Genomic DNA, 7,956 nt, shown 5'->3' with positions numbered 1-7,956 from the left:
ACCAAAACTCTTTTGTCTGGGGTTCGCCCCGAAGCCCCGCCCCTAGCCCGGGCCCCGCCCCTAACCCGGGCCCCTCCCCGTCTGTCTCCTGAGACCACTCTTCAGTGGTTCCCACGCACGTCTCGCCCCACTGGAATCAACAGGTCACCCGAGGGCCTCCCGCGGCCTCTGACCACGACAAGGACAAGCGTCCCCAGCAAAGCTGCCCGTCCTGGGGTCCTGGGATCGATGACTCGTTCCTAACTCCCATTCAGCGACAATTTGCAGAAGCTGCGCTGGGGTTGAAACTAACTGGGAGGGCAGAACCAGAGTCAAGTCTCAAGGGAGGGCGTTTGCCCTGCGGCGGGAATTCCACTGGTGATAGGGCTTCTGGGGTCCCATTTCCCAGCCACGCGGCTCCTTTTGCGACTGTACCTTTCTCACAATACTTGGAGCTAGATTGAAGATGAGATATTTGATTATGCAATTAAGGAGTATCGGGTATCTTTCAGGCTATTGTTCGGAATTACTCTTGAAAAGGAAATTAAATAGAGCATATGGAAAAGCTTCACCTACAGTTCAATACTATTACTTTTTAAAACCACTTTTCAAAATTATTTTTCCCCTGGTGCCCAGCACAGAACAGTTCCTTAGCAGCTGTTCATTGCCTGAACAGATCATTAGTGTTTACTTCTGACTAAACTCGGTAAGGGTGAGGCTGAGAAGCACAGAGCCCCTGCGGGATTGGCATGGGGGGGGGGGGCGCTGAATACCCCTTGCCTGTGGATTCCAGGGCAAAGCATTCCAGGGTAAAGCCGAAGGAGGTTGTCAGGAGCACACTCCTTTGCAGGGGTCTAGCCTTATGCAACGGACTGAGATGCACCAAGAAATGCTTTGGGAACAGGCATCATCTGCCAACAAGAAACCGTGAGAGTAGAAAAACTGTGTGACTGGCTAGTCCACCCTTACACCTCAGCCAGGATCCTTTCTCCATCCATGTCAGGTTGATGAGCTGAACACCGCCAACTCGAGGTGTCAGCAAGCTCTTTCACAAGCATCACTGAAACGTGTTTCACAGGACTTCCACCGTGGGTTCAGCTGTCTGCCGGTTGGAGCTGCCAGGCATAGGTGCCAGGCCTGCACCTGTGTCTCTGGTATTGAATAAAGCCATAACTTAGGCTTATTTTGTTCATTCAAAAGGTACAGTTCCTTTATACAACTTTCCCCCCTCTGATTTCTTACTCCTCAGCCATCCACCTCATCATTTCCTTATCCACCCAGCTTAAGGCCACCTTATCCTGGGTACTGAGGGCTCCAACCTCAGCTTGGATCCTTTTACCTCTTTAAGGTGCTGAGCATCCACTCCTCACATACATCTTCCTTTGTAAGTCACCCTTATTTCATAAAACTTCAGTGTAAGCACTGGTGCCAAAGGAGAAGTTTAAGACCCAAGAGACAGTGTATTTGTGACTTCACTAAAGATCAAATTTCTCAACATAAATGAGACTAAGTTTACCACCTGATTCATTCAACACCAGTTATTTTATTTCAAAATATAAATATTTTACATTTACAAAGTACTTACATCAGTAGGTTGTCAAAGCAAGTTAAAGCTAAGAAACAGCATTTGTGAGGGAACAAAGGTGTATTGTATTTGAATATTCTCTTTTTTACTTTCACACCATCTCATCTCCACTTTGCCTGAGAATGCAGAGATGGTACAGTTTCCAAAATTACATAAGCAATCACAATTACATATCCAATCTTGGTTTCGAAATCAAATGGTGCCTGTTATACACTCCAGTCACCTAAACAAATTGGCAGTGCAAGGGACAAAAGGAGGGTTTTCTTTGGGATAGCTGTAATACTCCTTAAATTCTGAGTCACTGCAATAAAGAAGAAACAGTGTTTGATAATAAGCCAAAATGATGTTACTTTAAGAATTGCTTCCACACCTTTCACTGTAAAATATAAAGCTAGAAGGAAAACAAGAAACCAGGTGTGAATAACTCTGGACTTGGAGTCAGAAATTCTGAAACTGAATTCTGGCTCCATTACTTTGTGTTATAATATCGGGGGGGGGGGGCCACAAAAACCTTTCTGAGCCTCCAGTGCCTCATCTGATAATACTTAACACCTGCCTTTCTCACAGGGTTGTTATGAAAGCAACCTGAAAACAATAAAGTGCCACACAAAAGCATTATTAAAATGTAATAACAATATATCACCACTGTATCTGCACATTAATTGATCCTTGAAAAACTTGCAAAACTAAACACAAATACTGATTTTATGCACCATAGGTGGTAAGACTCCTTATACTTTACATATAGCTCCGAAGGGCAAATATGTTTTCTTTCTAGTATTCTCAGTAAACTTTGAGATTTGTTACGACTACAGGGTACCATGGTAATAGATTTACCTTTCAGAAATTCCACTAAGGATGTCTTATACAAAAGCTGTAAACTTACTGTAGAGCTATGTTTCCCAAAGGACCAGTAGTACTTTGAGATGCTCTGAGAAAAAGAAGGATGGGGCTGCAGTTTAAGGTCAAATAAGTCTAAGTGAACACAGTCTTTGTCCCCTCTCATAAATTCACAATATAGAATAGCACGTCAAAAACTCTGAAAAGTCCTATAGGAAGAAAACAAACCCAGCATTTCTCAATTTTAATTGACCTTGGCGTCCCCTCCCCCATGCACACTTTATTCTCTGATACCATCTCATAACATCCATTTGAACAACTGCTACAAGAAACATGTTTTTCCAAGAGCTACTCGACTATGAGGAAAAGGGAAAGAGAAGTAGAACAATGGACTGGGAGAGAAAGAGAAGTGTACTCTACTCTGAATTGTTCCTAACTGGCTGTGTGTGTTAGAAAAGCCGCTTGGACCTGTGGATATGTTCCCTTCTCTAGAAAATGACAGAACCACGTAATTATATAAGGCCCATTCTAGCACAGAATGTCTGTGATGCCAATAGACAGACAGTTTAAAAATAAAAGAACTGTAAATCAGGTCTATCAAAAAATAACTGCTCAGTGTTTCAGATAGTATGCACATTTTTTTGCAGGTCCTCAGTAAATTAATAAAATGAATATATTTTGATTGGAAACTATGTAAAGGCAACAATAAAAACAAAAGTACTTATTTTTAGCCGGAACTAGCATGTGTAAGTTTATTCTCAGAGGCTATTTCCACTGTGAAGTGCCTACTGTAAAATTCTTGTAAGACCCTCAGGTCAGGACCAGAGTATGGGAAGTTCCGAAGGGGTTTTTCCTATAAACCTGGGGTGGAAAGCCACAGATAGCTCACCTAAAATTACTTTTCTCTAATGTAACCCCCATGGCCTGAATTTCTGAGTATTTCTTGCCCAGCAGGGACACTTCCTGAAACGCTAAATACAATGAAAGTGAGAACTAGTGGTACTAGGAAGTCCTGAAGGGTCACTGATGGGTTCCTGCTAAGACCAAGGTCAGCCAGAGGATTTTATCTGTAAGCCCTGGAGCAGCCCTTTTTAACTGGAATAAACAGCTGCCATTTCCAAGAGCTACTGAGTTTGTTTAAATACAGCATCTCCATAACAGTTCTTGGATATCCTCCCACTGCCCAGGGTCGCTCTACACCAGTCTCAGAGGTCAAGGGAACACTCTGCCAGCTCACCACCTCTTATGGAAGAGCGTGTTAGGATTCCTTGCAAATGGAAAAAAATAAATAAGACTGGTATCTAAAGCAGTCTGACAGAGGTCACTTCCAGGAACAGAGAGTATGGTAAGAATTTTGGAACTGAAGCAGGACTGATATATGGAGTTTATGCTGAATACCACAGGCCTGTTCTCTGAGGAAGGGAGGAGCATGTTTGTGTGGGGAGTTTTTATCTCCTCCATTTAGTTTATAACCGAATAGTGAATTCGAACTTAAAACTAATCTTTAATCGAGCTGTAAAAGGCAAGACATTGTGATAGGATTTCTGAACTCAGTTTTTATTGAAGCTACTTCTACTTCATCGATGCATTTTCTCCCTCTTTCTGGGTCAGATCCGACCTGAGAATCAGAGGGCTGGTCATCTTTAAAACTTGAGCTTGAGACTCCTACCTTTTCATACCACCTGATCTCTATGCTCTGTGGAGATTCTGCACACCCTCACCATACCTGAGGGGGGCATGTTTGTGAGGGCTCCAGGAAGACCTCCCCTAGCCGGCCAGCCTTCCCTGTCCTTATGCAGCGGCTGGAGTGCTGGGGCACTTCCATTCCTGATCAGGCCTGGGTAGCACTAGGGCACCTCTGTTCCTGCTGTCCCAAGGTGTTATTACATAACTGCTCATTCTGGCAGCTCTAACCTCGTCTCTTAGAGCTCAGAGTCCCCCCTCTAACAACCTGGTATCCCTATGAATAATTATGACCAGCACTTTGAAAGAACATAATCTGTATAGGCACCCAACTCATTGTGTACAACATCTACCTCTTGTGAATGCGTGCAAATTACAGCTATAAACTTACCAGTATACAATTAACAAATACAAACCCGAATTCTTTTTTAACCCCTTTAATGCAAATTTTTTGTCTTAGCAATACACATGATCTGGCTAAGATTTACCGAAAGAGAAGGCCTGCTTATGAGTTATCCCCTACAGCACCCTGTACAGTGCCTGGCTTGGGCCTAGAGCTTGGCAAACTCTTAGCAAATGTTTTACTGAATAAATGATTAAACAACTAACTAGAGAAAGTAATTAGTGGCCAAATGTAACATCGGTGTTATATCAAATTATAATTGTTGAAGGGTTCATAAGAAAAATTCGAGATGTGCAGAGTCTACTGTATAAACAAAGACTTCATGGTAGCCTCTCTTCTAAATGGAGTTTTTCTTAATATCAAAATAAATTTAAGCTAGTTATACTAACTGTGCTTTTTAGTGAAAAAGTGTTTGAGATAAAATAATTTCTACTTTTAAGTGTTTTCCAAACCGGTGATCTCTGATTCTTAAGAAACCTTTCTCCTCCACATTCCCCTGGGGGCAGAGACAGAGCCTGAGGATTGTTTTATCTGGTGGCAAGGGCACAGAGCTAGGAGCTGGGTTCTAGTCCCAGCCCTCATGAACAGAGGACAAGTCCAAGGACACCTATTCTATCTCACAGCACGGAAAACTGTAAGGTAGTAGAAGAAACACTACAGCATAAGCAGAGTTTGCAGACTTACGGAGTCAGAAGATTGAGGTCAAATCTTACTGAACTTTATGACTTTCAGTTGGTCAGTTTTCTAAACCTTAGCTTCATCATGTGTGAAACTGTTATAAAACAACATAATGCTGTATGAAAGGTTATGTGAAGTTGTTGTGAAATAATTACAGGCAAAGAGACTTTGTAAAATGTAAAGCATTATGCTGGTTATTGTGATATCCGATAAATTTAAGAAGTTACAATGTAATTCAACAGGCATTCATCTCAGTCTCACGTGCAAGGCACTGCGCTAAGTGATGGGAAAATACTACATAAATACAAAATTCTGGTCTGTAAGTAACCAAGTGGCAGAATTCCAAATGGTGAAGCAGGGATACATTTAACAAATCAGAGTACTGGTGCACCTGAGATTTTTCACTTGAAACATTTGGAAAGAAAAAAACCCCAACATGAATTCTATCATATTGTTACCACTAATAGCAGCTGACATGTATTTCACTTCAATGCCATTGGTCTGCCAAGTTTTAGAAATTTGGCAACAGTGTAATGGGGGGATGGAGCAGAAGAAAGGGGAGAGAGATCTTCAATCAGTCTGTCTCTCCTTTGGTTGCAACACACAACTAACTGAACTTGAAGTGAGCCACCTGCCCTTACACGGAAGATTGGTTCTTCCTTAGAGAGGACCACACATTGTGGGAAAAGGGTAGAAGACACATTTTTCCTGCTCAAGCAACTACGTACTCAAAAGTGAAAGCCCTTTTCATTGAAAAGTGACTGTTGTAGAAAAGTTTATGAACAGATTTCTTAAAACAGGAGAAAAATTACATGTATGTCCTTTTAACAGTAGGTAGTTTAGGGCTCTTAAAAAATGACTTTATAAATACATATTATAATAATACAGATAAGCAAAGGGGGTAAATTTCAAGCCATGGTACCAGTGTATACACTGAAACTCTTAACTAAGCCATCTGAGCAACAGTTAGGTGAGCAAACCACATCTCGGAGCTCTAAAGCTGTGCTTTAAAATGCAAAGCAGCTCACAGCAAGGTCGCTCTTGTCCACGCATTCTGTAGGAAGGCCAGGAGACTCTGCTTCTTCCCCCAGCTCTGCGTGCTAGGCACAGCCGAAAGGACAGGAGACACTGCTGAGCTGAACTCACAGTCAAGGTTGAACTTCCTAGAGAAATCACTGAAGCAGAAGCCATGTCAGTCTACTGAAGATTTCAGATCTTCAGAAATGTCACGGAAAGTCCTATAAGAAAAAATAAAATTCGTTTTGCTTTTGGAAATGAGGAGGTGGGAGGAATGAAATCACAGAGATACTAAAAAAAGAAAGGAAAAACAGCACCTAACCAGTAATTAAATGCCATAGAATAATAACTTATATTTACAATTTGAGAGCCTTGATGAGGTTATATAGTCGTTTTTCTTAATATTATCATGAGTTAGCATTTTGAGTATTATTTCAAAGTGTGCTAGTAACAAGAACTCCAGAGGCTTTTTTTGCTGAGTCCATTATCTCCCATCCAGAAAACTATTTCCCTTGAAATTAACAACCATGTGACTATGTTCTAGCCGATGAGATGTAACTGGAAGAGCAGTGTGACTTCTCAGCAGTGTCCTTAAAAGAGGAGGGTGATCTTCCCTTCCCCCTTCACGCCGGCTGCAAAGTGTACACAAGGATATTAGAGAAAAACACTAGAAGATCAAAGATCAAAAGCCAAGTGAATATGTTTTATTATAAAACAGGAAACCTGACCCAGCAGAGTCCAAGCTCTGAGGGATGTGGTTCAGGGCAGGAGAAATGAGGTTAGGTCTTTTCACCAAATTGCCTGGTACTGAACTGTCTGACCCACATAGGCAAGCTAAGTGCATATCACTAACTGCAGGTAACATCTAGGCTGGATAGAGGTGGTGTGCTGCACCTATGAGGCGCCTGCCGCAGGACTGTAGTAGCTAGTTTGCCTTTGCTACATAATTTATATGCCCAAGCGAGGATTATGTCACCCAGTCAGGCCTGCATCTTTGCTGGCAGCCAACTGCCAAGGTCAGAGTTTATCAATGAACATGAGCCCAAGCACCCATCTCAGAGGAAAAGACCTCACACCAAGGCTAGCAGAACAGCAAGGAGGGAGGCTCGGCTGGATGTTTGTGGAACAGTTATACCAGCCCTGGACTGCCTGCCTCTGGACTGCTTTCACCCGAGAGAGAAGTGAGAGAAATCAACTTCTAGCTCATTTAAGTCATTTGAGTTCTACTGACGGTGGTTTTTTGAGTTTGTTTGTTTTGGTTACATGAGCTAAATCTATCTTAAAGGGTACAAGTGTGAAGCAGAAGTTCATTGACATCCTTTTAGCTAGAAGTTACCTTGCTCCTTTACAGCAGTATCACCAATTAGGACCATAGAAAAACATGAGATCAAAAGCTAGTTTTCAAAACAATTTTAAAGTCTTCAAGCTATACTTTATTAATTGTAGCCACATCACTACACCACATTGTTCCTTCTTACTTTATTTATCAAATAAAGCCCATTTTATTTTCATACCTAATAATTAAAAAGATTAACTTTTTCATTAGAAATAGACCTAAAATCCTATCTAATAATAGACAAATATGGTAATTGACTGTACCTTCATTACACCTCCCATTGGCTAATCAGCACGATATGCAAATTAACTGCCAACAAAGACGGCAGCTAATTTGCATACTGCAGGCAGGGCGGAACAGCGCCATCCCGCCTGCCCTGCCGCCATCCGGGCCTGCTATCTGCGACCCGACCCAGGGTGGCCGGGTGGGGCAGCA

The 7,956-nt window shown here is 42.1% G+C and overlaps 1 protein-coding gene across 1 annotated transcript in view; it reads right to left on the bottom strand.

Annotated features, from left to right (window-relative positions):
- Positions 1-1,502: 1,502 nt before the first annotated feature.
- TMEM245 (transmembrane protein 245) overlaps positions 1,503-7,956 on the bottom strand; it is a 67,482-nt gene continuing 61,028 nt past the window's right edge. The window contains exon 19 of the mRNA XM_005859783.2: positions 1,503-6,406. Coding sequence (XP_005859845.1) covers positions 6,361-6,406 — 46 coding nt within the window. The 3' untranslated portion in view covers positions 1,503-6,360. The remainder of the gene's footprint in view (positions 6,407-7,956) is intronic.

This window comes from Myotis brandtii, unplaced genomic scaffold (assembly GCF_000412655.1).
Source record: "Myotis brandtii unplaced genomic scaffold, ASM41265v1 scaffold13, whole genome shotgun sequence".
In the NCBI taxonomy this organism is placed as follows: domain Eukaryota; kingdom Metazoa; phylum Chordata; class Mammalia; order Chiroptera; family Vespertilionidae; genus Myotis; species Myotis brandtii.
The sequence above is the reverse complement of the archived record's forward strand: the minus strand, read 5'-3'. Positions and strand labels throughout refer to the sequence as shown.